Source organism: Pleurodeles waltl, chromosome 6 (genome assembly GCF_031143425.1).
Source record: "Pleurodeles waltl isolate 20211129_DDA chromosome 6, aPleWal1.hap1.20221129, whole genome shotgun sequence".
In the NCBI taxonomy this organism is placed as follows: domain Eukaryota; kingdom Metazoa; phylum Chordata; class Amphibia; order Caudata; family Salamandridae; genus Pleurodeles; species Pleurodeles waltl.
Genome location: NC_090445.1, coordinates 150,764,065 through 150,786,273, shown reverse-complemented (window position 1 = coordinate 150,786,273; position 22,209 = coordinate 150,764,065). Strand labels below are relative to the sequence as shown.

The window sequence follows — 22,209 nt, the reverse complement described above, 5'->3', positions numbered from 1 at the left end:
GCCCCCAAAAACCTGCACAGGAGGGTGGGCCCAGAGCCTCTTCACAAAACAATGGGTACAAGGGTAAAAACTTTGATCCCAAAAAGGCCTGGTGTCATAGCTGTAAACAGCATGGACACCAAACTGGAGACAAGGCCTGTCCCAAGAAAGGTTCCACTCCAAACTCCCATCCAGGTAACACTGGTATGGCTAGTCTCCAAGTGGGATCAACAGTGTGCCCAGAGCAAATCAGGGTCCACACTGAAGCTACTCTAGTTTCTGAGGGTGGGGTGGATTTAGCCACACTAGCTGTCTGGCCGCCTAACATGCAAAAATACAGACAGCAACTCTTAATTAATGGGACTAGAATAGAGGGCCTGAGGGATACAGGTGCCAGTGTCACCATGGTGACAGAGAAACTGGTTTCCCCTGGCCAATACCTGACTGGAAAAACTTACACAGTCACCAACGCTGACAATCAGAGAAAAGTACATCCCATGGCAATGGTTACTTTAGAATGGGGAGGGGTCAATGGCCTGAAACAGGTGGTGGTCTCCTCAAATATCCCAGTGGACTGTCTGCTTGGAAATGACCTGGAGTCCTCAGCATGGGCTGAGGTAGAACTAAAAACCCATGCAGCAATGCTGGGTATCCCTGAACTGGTGTGTGTGAAAACAAGAGCACAATGCAAGGCACAGGGTGAAAAAGTAGAGCTGGAGTCTGGAAAAATGGCCCAGCCTACCAAGAGAACAGGAAAGTCAGTTGGGAAACCAACTGCAACACAGCAAAAGAAAGGGAACCTCTCTTCTCAGGAAGAAGTTCTGCCCTCTGAGGGAACTGAGCCTTTGGAGCTTGAACCTTACCAGGTTGAGCTCTTAGGCCCAGGGGGACCCTCCAGGGAGGAGCTGTGTAAGGGACAAGAAACCTGTCCCTCTCTTGAAGGCCTTAGGCAGCAAGCTGCTGAAGAGTCCAAAGGCAAGAAAAATGGAACGCATAGGGTCTATTGGGAAGATGGACTCCTGTACACTGAGGCCAGAGACCCCAAACCTGGTGCCACTAGGAGAGTGGTAGTGCCTCAGCTGTTCAGAGAGTTCATCCTAACATTGGCCCATGACATTCCCCTTGCTGGACATTTGGGACAAACCAAGACGTGGGAGAGGTTAGTCAACCACTTCTACTGGCCCAATATGTCCAACATGGTTAAGGAGTTTTGCCTCTCCTGCCCCACCTGTCAAGCCAGTGGTAAGACAGGTGGGCATCCAAAGGCCCCCCTCATTCCACTTCCAGTGGTGGGGGTTCCCTTTGAAAGAGTGGGTGTGGACATAGTTGGTCCACTGGAACCTCCCACAGCCTCAGGAAATATGTATATCCTGGTAGTAGTGGATCATGCTACCAGGTATCCTGAAGCTATTCCCCTTAGGTCGACTACTGCCCCTGCAGTAGCCAAGGCCCTCATTGGTATCTTTACCAGAGTGGGTTTCCCTAAGGAGGTGGTGTCTGACAGAGGTACCAACTTCATGTCAGCATACCTAAAGCACATGTGGAATGAGTGTGGAGTGACTTATAAATTCACTACACCATACCATCCACAAACTAATGGCTTGGTTGAGAGATTCAACAAGACATTAAAAGGCATGATCATGGGGCTCCCAGAAAAGCTCAAAAGGAGATGGGATGTCCTCTTGCCATGTCTGCTTTTCGCTTACAGAGAGGTGCCACAGAAGGGAGTAGGATTCTCACCCTTTGAACTTCTGTTTGGTCATCCTGTAAGGGGACCACTTGCCCTTGTTAAAGAAGGCTGGGAGAGACCTCTCCATGAGCCTAAACAGGACATAGTGGACTATGTACTTGGCCTTCGCTCTAGAATGGCAGAGTACATGGAAAAGGCAACCAAAAACCTTGAGGCCAGCCAACAGCTCCAGAAGTTTTGGTATGACCAAAAGGCTGCACTGGTTGAGTTCCAACCAGGGCAGAAAGTCTGGGTTCTGGAGCCTGTGGCTCCCAGGGCACTCCAGGACAAATGGAGTGGCCCTTACCCAGTACTAGAGAGGAAGAGTCAGGTCACCTACTTGGTGGACCTGGGCACAAGCAGGAGCCCCAAGAGGGTGATCCATGTAAACCGCCTTAAGCTCTTCCACGACAGGGCTGATGTCAATCTGTTGATGGTAACAGATGAGGATCAGGAGGCAGAGAGTGAACCTCTCCCTGATCTTCTGTCATCAGACCCAAAAGATGGTACAGTAGATGGAGTGATCTACTCAGACACCCTCTCTGGCCAACAGCAAGCTGATTGTAGGAGAGTCCTACAACAGTTTCCTGAACTCTTCTCCTTAACCCCTGGTCAGACACACCTGTGTACCCATGATGTGGACACAGGGGACAGCATGCCTGTCAAGAACAAAATCTTTAGACAGTCTGACCATGTTAAGGAAAGCATCAAGGTGGAAGTCCACAAGATGCTGGAATTGGGAGTAATTGAGCGCTCTGACAGCCCCTGGGCTAGCCCAGTGGTCTTAGTCCCCAAACCTCACACCAAAGATGGAAAGAAGGAGATGAGGTTTTGTGTGGACTACAGAGGGCTCAATTCTGTCACCAAGACAGATGCCCATCCAATTCCCAGAGCTGATGAGCTCATTGATAAATTAGGTGCTGCCAAATTTCTAAGTACCTTTGACTTGACAGCAGGGTACTGGCAAATAAAAATGGCACCTGGAGCAAAAGAAAAGACAGCATTCTCCACACCTGATGGGCATTATCAGTTTACTGTTATGCCCTTTGGTTTAAAGAATGCCCCTGCCACCTTCCAAAGGTTGGTGAATCAAGTCCTTGCTGGCTTGGAGTCCTTTAGCACAGCTTATCTTGATGATATTGCTGTCTTTAGCTCCACCTGGCAGGATCACCTGGTCCACCTGAGGAAGGTTTTGAAGGCTCTGCAATCTGCAGGCCTCTCTATCAAGGCATCCAAATGCCAGATAGGGCAGGGAACTGTGGTTTATTTGGGACACCTTGTAGGTGGAGGCCAAGTTCAGCCACTCCAACCCAAGATCCAGACTATTCTGGACTGGGTAGCTCCAAAAACCCAGACTCAAGTCAGGGCATTCCTTGGCTTGACTGGGTATTACAGGAGGTTTGTGAAGGGATATGGATCCATTGTGACAGCCCTCACTGAACTCACCTCCAAGAAAATGCCCAAGAAAGTAAACTGGACTGTGGAATGCCAACAGGCCTTTGACACCCTGAAACAGGCAATGTGCTCAGCACCAGTTCTCAAAGCTCCAGATTATTCTAAGCAGTTCATTGTGCAGACTGATGCCTCTGAACATGGGATAGGGGCAGTTTTGTCCCAAACAAATGATGATGGCCTTGACCAGCCTGTTGCTTTCATTAGCAGGAGGTTACTCCCCAGGGAGCAGCGTTGGAGTGCCATTGAGAGGGAGGCCTTTGCTGTGGTTTGGTCCCTGAAGAAGCTGAGACCATACCTCTTTGGGACTCACTTCCTAGTTCAAACTGACCACAGACCTCTCAAATGGCTGATGCAAATGAAAGGTGAAAATCCTAAACTGTTGAGGTGGTCCATCTCCCTACAGGGAATGGACTTTATAGTGGAACACAGACCTGGGACTGCCCATGCCAATGCAGATGGCCTTTCCAGGTTCTTCCACTTAGAAAATGAAGACTCTCTTGGGAAAGGTTAGTCTCATCCTCTTTCGTTTGGGGGGGGGTTGTGTAAGGAAATGCCTCCTTGGCATGGTTGCCCCCTGACTTTTTGCCTTTGCTGATGCTATGTTTACAATTGAAAGTGTGCTGAGGCCTGCTAACCAGGCCCCAGCACCAGTGTTCTTTCCCTAACCTGTACTTTTGTATCCACAATTGGCAGACCCTGGCATCCAGATAAGTCCCTTGTAACTGGTACTTCTAGTACCAAGGGCCCTGATGCCAAGGAAGGTCTCTAAGGGCTGCAGCATGTCTTATGCCACCCTGGAGACCTCTCACTCAGCACAGACACACTGCTTACCAGCTTGTGTGTGCTAGTGAGGACAAAACGAGTAAGTCGACATGGCACTCCCCTCAGGGTGCCATGCCAGCCTCTCACTGCCTATGCAGTATAGGTAAGACACCCCTCTAGCAGGCCTTACAGCCCTAAGGCAGGGTGCACTATACCATAGGTGAGGGTACCAGTGCATGAGCATGGTACCCCTACAGTGTCTAAATAAAACCTTAGACATTGTAAAGTGCCGGGTAGCCATAAGAGTATATGGTCTGGGAGTCTGTCAAACACGAACTCCACAGCACCATAATGGCTACACTGAAAACTGGGAAGTTTGGTATCAAACTTCTCAGTACAATAAATGCACACTGATGCCAGTGTACATTTTATTGTAAAATACACCACAGAGGGCACCTTAGAGGTGCCCCCTGAAACTTAACCGACTATCTGTGTAGGCTGACTAGTTTTAGCAGCCTGCCACAAACCGAGACATGTTGCTGGCCCCATGGGGAGAGTGCCTTTGTCACTCTGAGGCCAGTAACAAAGCCTGCACTGGGTGGAGATGCTAACACCTCCCCCAGGCAGGAATTGTCACACCTGGCGGTGAGCCTCAAAGGCTCACCTCCTTTGTGCCAACCCAGCAGGACACTCCAGCTAGTGGAGTTGCCCGCCCCCTCCGGCCAGGCCCCACTTTTTGGCGGCAAGGCCGGAGAAGATAATGAGAAAAACAAGGAGGAGTCACTGACCAGTCAGGACAGCCCCTAAGGTGTCCTGAGCTGAGGTGACTCTAACTTTTAGAAATCCTCCATCTTGCAGATGGAGGATTCCCCCAATAGGGTTAGGAATGTGACCCCCTCCCCTTGGGAGGAGGCACAAAGAGGGTGTACCCACCCTCAGGGCTAGTAGCCATTGGCTACTAACCCCCCAGACCTAAACACGCCCTTAAATTTAGTATTTAAGGGCTACCCTGAACCCTAGAAAATTAGATTCCTGCAACTACAAGAAGAAGGACTGCCCAGCTGAAAACCCCTGCAGCGGAAGACCAGAAGACGACAACTGCCTTGGCTCCAGAAACTCACCGACCTGTCTCCTGCCTTCCAAAGATCCTGCTCCAGCGACGCCTTCCAAAGGGACCAGCGACCTCGACATCCTCTGAGGACTGCCCCTGCTTCGAAAAGACAAGAAACTCCCGAGGACAGCGGACCTGCTCCAAGAAAAGCTGCAACTTTGTTTCCAGCAGCTTTAAAGAACCCTGCAAGCTCCCCGCAAGAAGCGTGAGACTTGCAACACTGCACCCGGCGACCCCGACTCGGCTGGTGGCGATCCAACACCTCAGGAGGGACCCCAGGACTACTCTGATACTGTGAGTACCAAAACCTGTCCCCCCTGAGCCCCCACAGCGCCGCCTGCAGAGGGAATCCCGAGGCTTCCCCTGACCGCGACTCCTTGAACCTAAAGTCCCGACGCCTGGGAGAGACCCTGCATCCGCAGCCCCCAGGACCCGAAGGACCGGACTTTCACCGGAGAAGTGACCCCCAGGAGTCCCTCTCCCTTACCCAAGTGGAGGTTTCCCCGAGGAATCCCCCCCTTGCCTGCCTGCAGCGCTGAAGGGATCCCGAGGTCTCTCATAGACTAACATTGAAAACCCGACGCTTGCTTCTACACTGCACCCGGCCGCCCCCGCGCTGCTGAGGGTGAAATTTCTGTGTGGACTTGTGTCCCCCCCGGTGCCCTACAAAACCCCCCTGGTCTGCCCTCCGAAGACGCGGGTACTTACCTGCAAGCAGACCGGAACCGGGGCACCCCCCTTCTCTCCATTCTAGCCTATGTGTTTTGGGCACCACTTGGAACTCTGCACCTGACCGGCCCTGAGCTGCTGGTGTGGTGACTTTGGGGTTGCTCTGAACCCCCAACGGTGGGCTACCTTGGACCAAGAACTAAGCCCTGTAAGTGTCTTACTTACCTGGTTAACCTAACAAATACTTACCTCCCCCAGGAACTGTGAAAATTGCACTAAGTGTCCACTTTTAAAACAGCTATTTGTCAATAACTTGAAAAGTATACATGCAATTTTGATGATTTGAAGTTCCTAAAGTACTTACCTGCAATACCTTTCGAATGAGATATTACATGTAGAATTTGAACCTGTGGTTCTTAAAATAAACTAAGAAAAGATATTTTTCTATATAAAAACCTATTGGCTGGATTTGTCTCTGAGTGTGTGTACCTCATTTATTGTCTTGTGTATGTACAACAAATGCTTAACACTACTCCTTGGATAAGCCTACTGCTCGACCACACTACCACAAAATAGAGCATTAGTATTATCTATTTTTTACCACTATTTTACCTCTAAGGGGAACCCTTGGACTCTGTGCATGCTATTCCTTACTTTGAAATAGCACATACAGAGCCAACTTCCTACACCAGGTAAGTAGGACACTTACAGGGCTTAGTTCTTGGTCCAAAGTAGCCCACCGTTGGGGGTTCAGAGCAACCCCAAAGTTACCACACCAGCAGCTCAGGGCCGGTCAGGTGCAGAGTTCAAAGTGGTGCCCAAAACACATAGGCTTCAATGGAGAAGGGGGTGCCCCGGTTCCAGTCTGCCAGCAGGTAAGTACCCGCGTCTTCGGAGGGCAGACCAGGGGGGTTTTGTAGGGCACCGGGGGGGACACAAGCCCACACAGGAATTTCACCCTCAGCGGCGCGGGGGCAGCCGGCTGCAGTGTTAGAACAAGCGTCGGGTTTGTAGTGTTAGTCTATGGGAGATCTAGGGATCTCTTCAGCGCTGCAGGCAGGCAAGGGGGGGGTTCCTCAGGGAAACCTCCACTTGGGCAAGGGAGAGGAACTCCTGGGGGTCACTTCTCCAGTGAAAGTCCGGTCCTTCAGGTCCTGGGGGCTGCGGGTGCAGGGTCTCTCCCAGGCGTCGGGTTTTGGATTCAAGGAGTCGCGGTCAGGGGAAGACTCGGGATTCCCTCTGCAGGCGGCGCTGTGGGTGCTCAGGGGGGACAGGTTTTTGTACTCACAGTATCAGAGTAGTCCTGGGGTCCCTCCTGAGGTGTTGGATCTCCACCAGCCGAGTCGGGGTCGCCGGGTGCAGTGTTGCAAGTCTCACGCTTCTTGCGGGGAGCTTGCAGGGTTCTTTCAAGGCTGCTGGAAACAAAGTTGCAGCCTTTCTTGGAGCAGGTCCGCTGTCCTCGGGAGTTTCTTGTCTTTTCGAAGCAGGGGCAGTCCTCAGAGGATGTCGAGGTCGCTGGTCCCTTTGGAAGGCGTCGCTGGAGCAGGATCTTTGGAAGGCAGGAGACAGGCCGGTGAGTTTCTGGAGCCAAGGCAGTTGTCGTCTTCTGGTCTTCCTCTGCAGGGGTTTTCAGCTAGGCAGTCCTTCTTGTAGTTGCAGGAATCTAATTTTCTAGGGTTCAGGGTAGCCCTTAAATACTAAATTTAAGGGCGTGTTTAGGTCTGGGGGGTTAGTATCCAATGGCTACTAGCCCTGAGGGTGGGTACACCCTCTTTGTGCCTCCTCCCAAGGGGAGGGGGTCACAATCCTAACCCTATTGGGGGAATCCTCCATCTGCAAGATGGAGGATTTCTAAAAGTTAGTCACTTCAGCTCAGGACACCTTAGGGGCTGTCCTGACTGGCCAGTGACCCCTCCTTGTTGCTTTCTTTGTTCCCTCCAGCCTTGCTGCCAAAAGTGGGGGCCGTGGCCGGAGGGGGCGGGCAACTCCACTAAGCTGGAGTGCCCTGCTGGGCTGTGACAAAGGGGTGAGCCTTTGAGGCTCACCGCCAGGTGTTACAGCTCCTGCCTGGGGGAGGTGTTAGCATCTCCACCCAGTGCAGGCTTTGTTACTGGCCTCAGAGTGACAAAGGCACTCTCCCCATGGGGCCAGCAACATGTCTCTAGTGTGGCAGGCTGCTGGAACTAGTCAGCCTACACAGACAGTCGGTTAAGTTTCAGGGGGCACCTCTAAGGTGCCCTCTGTGGTGTATTTTACAATAAAATGTACACTGGCATCAGTGTGCATTTATTGTGCTGAGAAGTTTGATACCAAACTTCCCAGTTTTCAGTGTAGCCATTATGGTGCTGGTGGAGTTCGTGTAAAACAGACTCCCAGACCATATACTCTTATGGCTACCCTGCACTTACAATGTCTAAGGTTTTGCTTAGACACTGTAGGGGCACAGTGCTCATGCACTGGTACCCTCACCTATGGTATAGTGCACCCTGCCTTAGGGCTGTAAGGCCTGCTAGAGGGGTGTCTTACCTATACTGCATAGGCAGTGAGAGGCTGGCATGGCACCCTGAGGGGAGTGCCATGTCGACTTACTCATTTTGTTCTCACTAGCACACACAGGCTTGTAAGCAGTGTGTCTGTGCTGAGTGAGGGGTCTCTAGGGTGGCATAATACATGCTGCAGCCCTTAGAGACCTTTCCTGGCATCAGGGCCCTTGGTACCAGAGGTACCAGTTACAAGGGACTTATCTGGATGCCAGGGTGTGCCAATTGTGGGATCAATGGTACATTTTAGGTGAAAGAACACTGGTGCTGGGGCCTGGTTAGCAGGGTCCCAGCACACTTCTCAGTCAAGTCAGCATCAGTATCAGGCAAAAAGTGGGGGGTAACTGCAACAGGGAGCCATTTCTTTACAATCAGCGATACAAGGTTGCAGTAGTCGTCTTTGCTACTTTGTTGCAGTTTTGCAGGCGTCCTGAGCAGTCAGCGGTCGATCCTTTGGCAGAAGGTGAAGAGAGAGATGCAGAGGAACTCTGATGAGCACTTGCATTCGTTATCTAAAGAATTCCCCAAAGCAGAGACCCTAAATAGCCAGAAAAGGAGGTTTGGCTACCTAGGAAGGAGGATAGGCTAGTAACACAGGTAAGAGCCTATCAGGAGGAGTCTCTGACGTCACCTGCTGGCACTGGCCACTCAGAGCAGTCCAGTGTGCCAGCCGCACCTCTGTTTCCAAGATGGCAGAGGTCTGGAGCACACTGGAGGAGCTCTGGGCACCTCCCCTGGGAGGTGCAGGTCAGGGGAGTGGTCACTCCCCTTTCCTTTGTCCAGTTTCGCGCCAGAGCAGGGCTGGGGGGGATCCCTGAACCGGTGTAGACTGGCTTATACAGAGATGGGCACCATCTGTGCCCATCAAAGCATTTCCAGAGGCTGGGGGAGGCTACTCCTCCCCAGCCCTGACACCTTTTTCCAAAGGGAGAGGGTGTAACACCCTCTCTCTGAGGAAGTCTTTTGTTCTGCCTTCCTGGACCAGGCCTGGCTGGACCCCAGGAGGGCAGAAACCTGTCTGAGGGGTTGGCGGCGGCAGCAGCAGCTGCAGTGAAACCCCGGGAAAGGTAGTTTGGCAGTACCCGGGTCTGTGCTAGAGACTCGGGGGATCATGGAATTGTCTCCCCAATGCCAGAATGGCATTGGGGTGACAATTCCATGATCCTAGACATGTTACATGGCCATGTTCGGAGTTACCATTGTGACGCTGTACATAGGTAGAGACCTATGTACAGTGCATGCGTGTAATGGTGTCCCCGCACTCACAAAGTCTGTGGAATTTGCCCTGAACGATGTGGGGGCACCTTGGCTAGTGCCAGGGTGCCCACACACTAAGTAACTTTGCACCCAACCTTCACCCGGTGAGGGTTAGACATATAGGTGACTTATAAGTTACTTAAGTGCAGTATTAAATGGCTGTGAAATAGCGTGGACGTTATTTCACTCAGGCTGCACTGGCAGGCCTGTGTAAGAATTGTCAGATCTCGCTATGGGTGGCAAAAGAAATGCTGCAGCCCATAGGGATCTCCTGGAACCCCAATACCCTGGGTACCTCAGTACCATATACTAGGGAATTATAAGGGTGTTCCAGTATGGCAATGTAAATTGGTGAAATTGGTCACTAGCCTGTTAGTGACAATTTAGAAAGCAGAGAGAGCATAACCACTGAGGTTCTGGTTAGCAGAGCCTCAGTGAGACAGTTAGTCATCACACAGGGAACACATACAGGGCACACTTATGAGCACTGGGGCCCTGGCTGGCAGGGTCCCAGTGACACATACACTAAAACAACATATATACAGTGAAATATGGGAGTAACATGCCAGGCAAGATGGTACTTTCCTACACAACCCCCCCCAAACGAAGGACAATAAGACTAGCCATGACCTGATGAGTCTTCATTGTCTAAGTGGAAATATCTGGAGAGTCCATCTGCATTGGAGTGGGTACTCCCAGGTCTATGCTCCACTGTATAGTCCATTCCCTGTAGAGATATGGACTACCTCAACAATTTAGGGTTTTCACCTTTCATTTGTTTTAGCCAAAGTAGAGGTTTGTGGTCTGTCTGAACAATGAAGTGAGTGCCAAACAGGTATGGCCTCAACTTCTTCAGTGCCCAGACCACAGCAAAGGCCTCCCTTTATATGGCAGACCAACGCTTTTCTCTAGGGGTCAACCTCCTGCTGATAAAAGCAACAGGTTGATCCTGGCCCTCAGAATTGAGTTGTGATAAGACTGCCCCTACCCCTAATTCAGATGCATCAGTTTGAACAATGAATTTCTTGGAGTAACATGGGCTTTTTAGGACAGGTGCAGTGCACATGGCCTGTTTCAGCTCCTCAAAAGCTTTCTGACAGCTAGCTGTCCACAATACCTTTTTAGGCATTTTCTTGGAGGTGAGGTCATTAAGAGGGGCTGCTATGGAGCCATAGTTCTTAATGAACCTCCTGTAATACCCAGTGAGGCCTAAGAAGGCTCTCATCTGGGTCTGAGTTGTAGGGGGAACCCAATCTATAATAGTTTGGTTTTTCCCCTGAAGTGGTGGAATCTGGTCTCCACCTACCAGGTGTCCCAGATAAACCACTTTCCCCTGCCCTATCTGGCACTTTGAAGCCTTGATAGTGAGGCCTGCCTTTTGCAGGGCCTCCTAAACTTTCCATAGGTGGACCAGGTGATCATCCCAGGTTGAGCTAAATACAGCTATATGGTCCAGATATGCTGCACTAAAAGACTCCAACCCTTGCAGGACTGTATTCACCAACCTCTGAAAAGTGGCAGGTGCATTTTTCAAACCAAAGGGCAGTACTGTGAATTGGTAGTGCCCTCCAATAGTCGAAAATGCAGTTTTTGCTTTAGCATCCTTTGATAACTTGATCTGCCAATACCCTGCAGTCAAATCAAAGGTGCTTAGATACTTGGCAGATGCCAGTGTATCTATGAGCTCATCTGCCCTGGGTATAGGGTGAGCATCAGTTTTTGTTACCTGGTTGAGACCTCTGTAATCTACACAAAACCTCAGAAATGCTGCAGCCCATAGGGATCTCCTGGAACCCCAATACCCTGGGTACCTCAGTACCATATACTAGGGAATTATAAGGGTGTTTCAGTATGCCAATGTGAATTGGTGAAGTTGGTCATTAGCCTGTTAGTGACAATTTAGAAAGCAGAGAGAGCATAACCACTGAGGTTCTGGTTAGCAGAGCCTCAGTGAGACAGTTAGTCATCACACAGGGAACACATACAGGGCACACTTATGAGCACTGGGGCCCTGGCTGGCAGGGTCCCAGTGACACATACACTAAAACAACATATATACAGTGAAATATGGGGGTAACATGCCAGGCAAGATGGTACTTTCCTACACTTATTCATTTCCTTCTAGTTTCTCCTACAAATACACCTTTGTTATCTTACAGAGAACACCTACAGTTTAAATGTAAAGCTACAATGTCGCACTTAATTCAGGATTAGGATATTGGTTGAATGCCTGTGGCTTTGATTAGATTACAGAATGTATGCCTCTGCACTCAGCAGAGAAGACTTAGGGGGTCATTACGGCATTGGCAGGCGGCTACCGCCGCCCACTAAGCGGTAACCGTCGTGCGGCCGCACTCCCGCAGCCCCCATCACGACATTCCCGCTGGGCCGGCGGGGATGAGGCCACAACATAGGAGCCGGCGGTGTTGCGGCCGTGCGACGGGTGCAGTTGCACCCGTCGCGCTTTTCACTGTCTGCTATGCAGACAGTGAAAAGCTGGCCGGGGCCCTGTTAGGGGGCCCCAGGACACCCCTTACCGCCAGCCTCTTCCTGGCGGTGCAAACCGCCAGAAACAAGCTGGCGGTAGTGATGTCATAATCCCCAGGGCAGCGCTGCTTGCAGTGCTGCCCTGGCGGATTATCACCGCCGGGGCTAAAACGGCGGGAAACCGCCGGCCCAGGCGGTGCGACCGCGGCGCTACCGCCGCGGTCGTAATAAGCGCCTCCGTACCGCCAGCCTGTTGGCGGTACGGACGCTACATTACCCTTGGCGGTCTCCGACCGCCAGGGTCGTAATGACCCCCTTAGTTTCCTAATGCATCCTGGGTTCCTTTTATTCAAGGCTTTGGTTAACTTAATACAAGACATGACTTTCTGAATTAGGTGATCTTAGCATTCCAGAAGAGAAACTGATCGAAGGGCTCAAAGACTTTAGTGAACTTAAGGCTGGACAGTATTTTGGCTGTTAGCCTACAGCAGATTTGATGAGGATCAGCCAGTTTTAACAGAAGATCATGGTTGGAGGTCATAGCATCAACGTTCATAAGGTCCACACACAGCTTGCTTCGGATGGTCACTATACTGTTTTGTATATCTCGTTTTAAATGTTCAAAAACATCCCATAATGACTGATGGGGAGATAGATCTAGTTGTTGGGGCCAAACTGCAGCTCATTTGAAAGGTCTGATTTGCTGGGGTGTCATGGTGCACCCTGCTATTCAGATGAACCATGCCCCTTTGAGCCTGCAGTGAGTCTATTGTTACAGCCTTGACACATATTGTGAATTAGTTAAAAACGTCTGTGATCTAGAGAAAAGGTGTTGACTGATATGCACTCCAGGAAAAACTAATATAAGAGGGAAGAGACTGCCATAAAAAACACACAAATATTTGGGGTGGGTGCTGGACGTACCATAGACTACCACTGGGATGATTATGTTGCTATTTATAGCTATGTTTATGTAATGACTTGCTCTGATACATATGTGATGATACTAACTTCTCATTGGTGGATGATACCTTGTGATGCTAAAACTAATCACATCTGGTTGTGAAAAAAACCTCTGCTGGAATTGCACCGGGTGAACCTGCTCACTCCATGGTTCGTCAAACTGATTTGGTCTCATTTTTAAATTAAAGCCACCCACAAAGATAGTTATAGAACAATGAAGTCTAGCAGCTATAGATCATCTAAATTTCACTCTGTTAGGGAAAAGTGGTTTGGCTAATCTTCATAATTAACAGTATGTACACATTTAGCAAAATGAGGAAAGTCCCTGGAGGGGTTCCCAGTTGCACCACCGCATTACATGCTGAAATCTAATTGCAAGTTTTTCATTGTGAACCAGGCACCTCAGAATCCAAGCTGAAAGTAGTTTTAATAACATAGACCACCCCCACTTGATGTCAAAGGCCTTTTTGATAGATACTTCTAACTGCAGATTCTTCCCCTTCAGCATACTCCAGAGGTGCCAGACTGGATCCATAAAGATTTTATAGCAATGCTACTGTGTACTGCTAGGTGGCTTCTTGTTGCTGTGGGGGTCCTGGACCTACAAAACGCTTCTGTTGAAGTTAAAACAAACACCCTTACAGTAGTTCTGCAGCAAAGGCCTGCTTCCTCTGAGCCTTTTCTTCCATTCATTGAAGCACTGACATACTATCATAGGCACTTGGTCTAAGCCTTCCTCTTCGCCACCAGTGAATGTACAGGTGACCAGATGCCACAGACCGGCTCATGGTGACCCTGAATTTCTTACGAAGCATCCTACTCTTGAAAGTTTGGTGGTCCAGGCTTCTACCAGCAAGGTGAGTCTCAATCCATTCCCCATGACCGCCCCAGGACCGGTAGTCAAAGTATTGAGGCATTCTCCTTCGTCAGCCTAGTCTTGGGATTGGTCGGCACAGTTTGCTAACTAGACTGATAAACACTTGCCCGCTGGGACATAAGTAGCAGGATCTTGCCAGTTGTCCTGGAAAAAATTAGGGTGTCAATGGCTGAAATCATTTACGATGATCACTATTCAGACAAATATGTTGCCCCTGCTGGTCTGGATACTACTGATTGCTTGGGGCAAACAGTCTACACTAGTGAGGTGGTCCAGAGGTATTTTGAGAGATGTGCAGGCATGCCTTGTAAATAACCTTTCAATGGCTTTTGACTATTAGGTGAGGGGAAAAAAAAGATTCTACCCTAGAACTCTTTAAGGAAAGCCGGGCCACACACTTTCTTTGGGTCTCTTGACCCCCTGCCAGACAGTTTCCCTGTTAGTTGTGGCCTTTTCAAGGTTATTCCAGAGAGTTGGCATATAGGCACTGCTGGCAATGGGGATCATGCAGGCATTGTGCAGGTCGCCAAGGGCATCTATCCTTCCAGCCCCCCTATCCTGTAGCTTCAGCCTCCAAGCTTCTTAGGTTTGCTCTTGGCAGCGCCGAACCGCCTTGTGGTAGGCAAGATCCAACACTTCCTCTCAGGGTGGCAGTCTGTCACACCAGACAGATGGCTTCTTCAGATCATTCAGTCAAGCTATGTACTCATTACTTTTACGCCCCGCAGTTGCTCCCACATCACAGCAGCTATCAGATGAGCACCTGTCCATACTACCGCAAGAGGTGCAAGCCATACGTTTGATAGGGGCCACAGAGTGGTTTCTGCACTGAAATACAGTTGGAGTGTGACTCACATTACTTCCTTGTGCTAAACAAAGATGGAGGGCCTATGCCCTAGTTTAGATCGTTGCCCTCTGAATGCCTTCCTGTGGGAGGACAAATTCAAAATACTGATATTGGCCCTAGATTTGTCTGCTCTGGATCCGGCCAACTGATGGTAGCCTTGGAACTGCAGGATACATACTTTTTGTGTACCAGTCATTCAGGTGTTATCTGCAGTTTGACCAAGAGCATTTTCATTTTGCCATTTTCCCCTTCAGCTTCACCAGCGCCCCTTTGGGTATTCACAAAAGTGATAGTGGTGACCGCTGCCTGTAGGAGGATGGCTCAGTTTATGGTGTACAACTATAGTGTGGCACCCTATACTGAGTCCAGGCAACCCTTAGTTATAGTGAATAGATGTCCAGATAGCAAAAGCTCTCCAGGGGTAGCTGAGGCGAGCAGCTGAAGCTTATCCAGAAGGAATGTAAAGCACTTGCAATACCACAGTAGTCAGACAGTAACTCACTCGCAAGAAAAAAACACACAGGCGTTGCAAAAATAATTCTTTATTACAGCACTAACTACTAGACTAGTATTGGTATAGCTCCATTTGGAGATATCTGCACACAATATATACACAAAATAACCAGCAGAAATAGCATAAAATGTCCAAGGCACTATTGGAGGGTGAGGGGGGCGCAAACCATATACTAAGTAAGTGGAATGCAAAATAGTGAAGCCAACCGAGGTAAGTGTGGTAGTTAGCTAGGGGCTGGGGGGGTAGATGAAAACACCAGAGATAAGTATGGTGAATTTCCCCAGCGACCAGGTGCAGAGTAGTTACCCACCAAGTTATCCCATAGACTACCACAGGGAAGTAGTGGTTGGAGTTTGTGTGTTTTAGGACCTCTCCCAGTGGACCCCGAGGAAACCAACAGATGAGAGGAAGGTTGGAGAGTGCCCCCACCCAGGGATACCTAGAAGACAGGAGTACCTACATCAGGTGACCCAGATGCAGAGAGAAGGGTCTCTCACTGAAGTCAGTGGAAGCCTCAGATTGTCCAGCTGCTGTCACAACCCGTTGACCAGGCCGGTGGAACCAAGAGATGGATTCTGGACGTGGAGGACCTAAAAAGGAAGGGGACAGAGTCCAGCACCCTTGGAGGTGCTCAGGTAGTGCAGGTGGCAATTCCCAACGTCCTGTAGATAAAGTTCCTTACAGTTGGTGGAGAAAGAAGTCCTGCTTCGGTGTCCAGGAGCTGCAGAAGATCCCAGGAGTTGCTACGAGCTGGCCCTCGACAGTTGCCGGAATTCAGGAGGGTCAGTGACCACCCAGGTCACCAAAAAGCACTGGCAAATGCAAGCAGAAGCTGAAGATGTATTTGCAAAGTTTTGGGGACCAGCAAGGTCCAGGAACCTCTGCCCTTGAAGGGGGAGTCAGGGCTGGCCCTCAGCATGCAGGATGCCAGCAGAAGTCTTTGGAACTCAAAGGGTAGTCAATGTAGCCATTTATAAACAGCAGGAGAAAAGTAGGGAAGAGGACACATCCTTGCTTGACTCCTTTGGCACTCTTAAAAGGGTCGGTGTTTTCCCCCCTTTATACCCCATCTAACTTGTGCAAAGCTATCCTGATATATCCTAATGAACAGGTCAAGGAGTGGGCAAGGAAGCCCCATCTATATCCGCTTGTATGCAACATAACGTATCCCTAGGGACCATATCAAATGCTGCTTTAAGAGCAACAAAAGCGACGTAGAGAGTCTACCCCATTTTATATCCACTTCTTTCCACCTTATTAATTGAAACCTAAAAACCTGGTTGACAGTGCAGGATTTGGGACTAAAACGAGCCTGAAACTTTGTTAAATTGTAATTTCTTCGACCCAAGTAAGGAGCTGCTTAATAATAACAGTTTACGTAAGATTATTTTGCCTTGGATCAATAAGGCTGATTGGGCAGTAATTAGCTGGGTCAGACTTCGGGCCTTTCTTGTGGATGGGAATAAGCTCTACCCCTTTCCAAGAAGTTGGGATCTCGCTTCCTGCTAGGGTGGCATTAAAAATACATGTAAGGTAGGGAGCCCAGATTACTGGTTCGTACGTAAAAAGTTCCACCAGTATTCGATCCAACCTGGATGCCTTACCTGCATTCTGGCATCTGATGGCCACTTCACCCACTGTGCATTGCCAACCTTCATTGAAAGTCAACAACCGTTTTCAGCTCCATACAACCCGCTACATAGGAAGCTGAAGGATTTTCGTGTGGTAGCATGGCTCCTACTTTGGCACGTTCTGTAAGCTAAGTTACTACTCCTAGCAGTAATAAAAAACTCTGGTCTTCATGTTAGACAAATAATGTCTAGTTATATGTCATTGTGCACGTAATGGGCATAGCCACTGCTTCTGTTTAGGGTTATCTGTGCTAGATTTAATAATAATAATGATGATGTTAATTATAATAAATAATAATAATAATTGTGTTTTTTATATAACACTTTGCCCCCCATGCCTGTATTTGTAAGTTTTCCAAATAACATGTATGTTGTCCAAATTAATGATATTGTAACTACGAACAAGTACCCAGCTGAGAGCAACTTAAACTGCAGTATTTTGGTAATGTGTTGGTATTTTATTTAAAAGTGTTGCTAGTTTGAGACCTGAAATCAAATTGTTGTTCTCTACTGACTTTGTGAACAGGTTCACGTACCTTATGACATTACAAACACACACACAACATGTTTGAAACCATGGAGCTTCAGTTAAATGTGTTCATTTCTCCAGGAAAAACTACTGGCATCCCAATCTACGTGTTTGGAACAGAAACCCACATGACTGCCATTGTGGGCATGGCCTTAGGACACCGACCGATCCCAAACCAGCCTCCTACAGCTGCGCACACTGCCAATTTCCTTCTGAATGCCAGTGGCAGCCCTTCAGTAAGTACTGGCAAATGTCATCTTGCTAAAAAAAATCAGACTGACTTGATACTCTTCTGACTTTTAAGTGCCATTTAATGACTTGAGGTAACCGATCAGCCTAGCCTATCGCAATACATTTGATTTGTTGGGATGATTAATGCAGACTTTGATGCCATGTACATCCCATGCAAAAAGCTCTACATACCTAGCATTCCTCCTACCATGCGCTGCTGCAGCACAAGCTTGTCATCTGACAAATGTCCAGGGCTGTTTTGCAAGTGGTTTCAGTAAGGAAATGATTGACTCGCCCTTTAAAGCACTAGCCATTGTTTCCTTAGCAGATAGAATCTCTCAGCTAATTGTCTTCAGCTGGGTTGCATGACTTGTCCTTTGTTTAAACATAGTGTAGACTGTGCGTTGCCACTGTTCCTTAAGATATCTTGTATTTGGGACCGACTTTAATTATTTGTTTTCAGTTTGGTTGTATAAAATATTTTATTTTGTCAAAGAAATTATGTTTGGGTACAAAAGGAAAATAATGGGCAGTGACCATTGCTCTCTGAAAACACCAGCTATCTTCTTCATTGCAACACACATTAAATAAACTCGTTTTGAAGGCACCGATCCATTCAAAGATTATTACAAACATTTTGTTTTATTCTTTAAAATACTATCATTCGCATATATAAAGTAATGTATCATTCTAAATTGCAAAAGGTATTTCTAATATTATTTGTTACTTTGTACAGTCAACGTGTTTAACAGCTCTTGGCCCTTTCTCACTGCATAATGATATTATTGGGCTGAGTAGTGCTAATTTGTTTTCAATGGTATGTAAGTAATGGGCACAATCATTCATGATATCAATATCGGAAAGAAAAGAACAAATCAACGCTTGTTAGGATGTCAACATGTTATGTGGAACATTTATTATGTGGGGACTCCATCAGTCTTGTACCGAGGGGAAATTTACAGGCTGTCTTCCCTTTATTTGGATTGTGAGAAGGCACATTATGGGTTCCCTGTTGTCTTTCAAGAAATGCTCCACAAAACAATATTTCCTGTCAAGTGTTTGATTTCTTTGTGATATTGATTGTCAGTAATGTATAAAGATGGATGACTTGCTTAGTCTGAATCCTGAGATACAGCTAGTTTTTGCAACCTTGAAAGAATTCTGAGAACAGCAGGGTTGTTCTTCTCAAGAAGGTGAACCTCAAGCTTTTAAAGAGTTGTTGTGGTGTGCTGTTTCAGTGATAATGGCAGATCTTTTCTTGTAGACCCCAGCTCCAAGTAGAACAGCTTCTTTCTCAGAGTCCAAAGCCGATGATGTTGGTGCTCCCGCCAAGCGGGCAAAGTCTACTACGTCCAAAGGTAAATGAGCTTTCTTTATACATTTGACTTCCTTTCTATGAAATGACACCTTCAAATTTGATGCTTTTTTGTATTGGGTGCCCCATGTAGTCTTTCAATATAATAGAAATTGTGTGAACACACATTTCTTTTTTTTCTTTTTTTCAGCATTGTGTATATAGAAGCTGCTTTTGCATACTTTGTCCATACAATAGAATTTGTCTACATATGCTGCTTTTCCATATTAAGGATCCTTATATATAACTAAAACATAACACCATATTATACTACTGCTGTGCTATTTCATAGTTCCTTTAAAATGCTCCACAAACACCATAAAGAGGTGTGTGATAAAGAAAAATGGTACTTCCCATGTGATGCCTTGTTTGTATCATGAAAGAAACCAAATTACTTGATACCAGCAAATACCTTACTGAAAACAAAATGTAATTTTATGGTATGTTATTTTATGAATAATAAAATATTCTATGTAGGCAACCGGAATGAGACTTTTCCTTAAGCCCTCACTTGAAGGGTACTGGACCTGCTTTGTAGCTGTCTTTTTAGATTGTCCCTTTACGGCGAATGGCTGCCTTCAGGACCCAGGCTTCAGTTCAGTGTTGTTTAGAACCAGTTCATATTGACTGCTCAGTAAGATGAAGGATCTGTTTTGAGGAAGGGAAGCCTGTATTTTTAGCCCCATATTTGACTAAAAGCTGTTGTTTTTGGCAAGCACTGCTTGGTTTCAAAAAGGTACAGAAGAAACGTCAGTGTGAATCTTTCCGCCGGTAAATAAAGGATTTGGGGAAAAAGGATGTTACTGAAAGTATATGAAAATGTAAAATACATTTTGAGAGAAAAGAGGGTGAGGTCTCCAGGTGACCCTTGCTATGGAACACAGTTAAAGTATAGAAGTATGTGGCTTGAATGGTGCTCGATCTCCTGCCTGATGTCATGACCACAATAGGTGGTACCTTTAAAAACAAGTGCTGATGTTGAGATTTGTACATAGGTTCGGAAGAGATCACTACTTTGGAGAGGGCTGTGGTTACTTTTAGAGTGGAGAAAGGCTTTAGTAATTGGTGGAGGAAGCAGCTCGTAAAGTATCTTTAAGATGTTTGTAAATATTCATGTTTCACTGGAATGCGGAATAGGAGAATCTAAGATGGGCACTTTTTGAAAATTGTGCATCAAACGTCTATGTTCATAAACATTATTTAAGAATTATTTATCATCTGATATATACGATCAGGGTTTATCCTAGTTTGTCACCATACATTTGACTGGGATAAATGAAAATGACAATTTTGTGGTCTTTCTGGTAGACAAGCCAAAATGTGAACGCTGGGACCCTATGGCTGGGAATCTTGCCTTATATTATGCAGACAAGATTCAATCTACTGTGCAATCTGTTTTGTGTTCTGTTGGACAGCAGAAATCAGCCTAATTACTGGTGCCATGAACTTCATCCGCTATCACAATTGCTTGAGCTTGATGTTAACTTGTAGAATTCAAGTATAAGGGATACCATCTAGCTATTATATTTCATGACTTTCAAATTTACGTCCAGGTTTTTTGATTAACTTGATTTCCCTTGGAGGGGGAGGGGGGTGGTGTCAGATGCAGCTGCTGACTATGATAGGAGACTTGGGTCTATGTTGGCAATGGACCCACCTTTCTAGTGTGGAGAAAGAGGCAAGTGTTGACTTAGGAACCTAAACTGATCCAGACTGTGCCATCAGTTCTGAGCCACATCCGCCATAGGGGATAAAGTCTGTACTATTTTAGGGCCGCTCTTGCACTGGGCAGCGGTCTGAGTACAAGCTGAACTTCAGAACAATATACTGCAACAGTAAGGGTGCTGAAGACAGAGAGCCTGAGTGGCCAGCGCTGTTGCCAACATGTGGCCCCAAAACAGAAGGCTGGCCACAGATGTCGCTTGTCACTGCCTCCAACTTAACATGAGACTGGCTGCCACTACCATTAGGTGTTCCGTTGCCAGGCTTGGTATTGGAGGTATCTGTAAATATAATGCTGTAGGAGCATACACGCTTTTGAGACACCCCTTAGACCACTGGTGAGCTGGTGCATCAGAGATTAGCCTGGATCCTAGAACTTCCTAGGACTGAAGACACAGTGTCATGCCGGCCGTGGGTGTGCAGATGCTTACCAGACTTGCTTCAGGAGCCAGATGGATGTTGGAGACAGTACTCACTATCTGTGGTACCCTTTGTGGGCTTGTGGTGTGACTCCATCTAGTCCTCAAAGGAGTAGATGGGTAGGGGGAGTTGTATGCTATAAACATCCCTGTTACCAGGCAATACCCACCATGTAGATTGTAGGACCTTGCCTGCTTTCTTCAAGTATCTACTGCGAGTTTGGGGCATGGTTAGCACTAGGGACCACATTTGCTTTGTTTTCTGGTCACTGCTGCAGGCTTATGATTAAAGGTACTCGTTTGGTGCTAGCAAGAAGAGGTGGCCCCTGAAGAGTGGAGTAATTTATACTGGTTTCTGACCTTTGATGTGGACTGGTTACAAAGGAACACCCTTTCAGGCTCATCACAGGAGAGGCCAATGGCTATTTAATGGAAGATGCTGTGACCCATCATCACCCACTCTATTCTCATCCTTTGGCATGCTTTAATTGAAACCATCTATAGCCCCTTTTTGCTGAGTGTCTGGCAATATCTGTTTGCTGATGACTGGGCTAACTACACTGTCCTTAGTCTCAGCTGGTAGATGGGGACTAGCACAGGTACTGCTGGTGTCTGGTGCCCTCTGGGGACTTGTGGCTGGGCAGGCACCATTCCCTTGTACTTCATGCCTCTGCTGTAGTAGGCTCCGTCTGGGGATGGGCTAGTTGGGGGACAAGTAGGATTGCTGACACCGCTGGGGTTCCTTGTTCCATAAGCTGCACTTGGCCATCTTGGGATTCTTGATGGAAAGATGGATTGCAAGGGGGAGGAAAGGGCCTTCGTTGGGGAGGTGAGCTGGTGACCGCTGAGCGAGGGGACTGCAACAGAGGGGCTTCCATACTGAGTGAAGTGGGGCTTTTTTTACCCCGAGTCTGTTCACATGGTCCTCCCAGTTTAGGCCTATAATGGGGGAAGGAGGTTGGGGTCCAATACATCTGAATGCCCTTACACTACACTGGTGGAACTATAACCTCCTTCTTGTGAAATTAACCATAGCACTTTGGCCCCTTCCTAACCAGTTCATATGCGCAGAGTAGTTTCTCTGGGATGTTTGTGTAGAGAGCATCATGTAATGATGAATAATGACAGCACTG

At 47.8% G+C, this 22,209-nt stretch overlaps 1 protein-coding gene across 2 annotated transcripts in view; it reads left to right on the top strand.

Moving 5' to 3' along the window:
- The window catches only part of ACLY (ATP citrate lyase), a 281,182-nt gene that overhangs the window by 124,469 nt on the left and 134,504 nt on the right, over window positions 1-22,209 (top strand). For both annotated transcript variants that reach the window (XM_069237662.1, XM_069237663.1), the window contains exons 12-13: window positions 17,432-17,586; window positions 18,846-18,939. In XM_069237662.1, coding sequence (XP_069093763.1) covers window positions 17,432-17,586; window positions 18,846-18,939 — 249 coding nt within the window. The remainder of the gene's footprint in view (window positions 1-17,431; window positions 17,587-18,845; window positions 18,940-22,209) is intronic.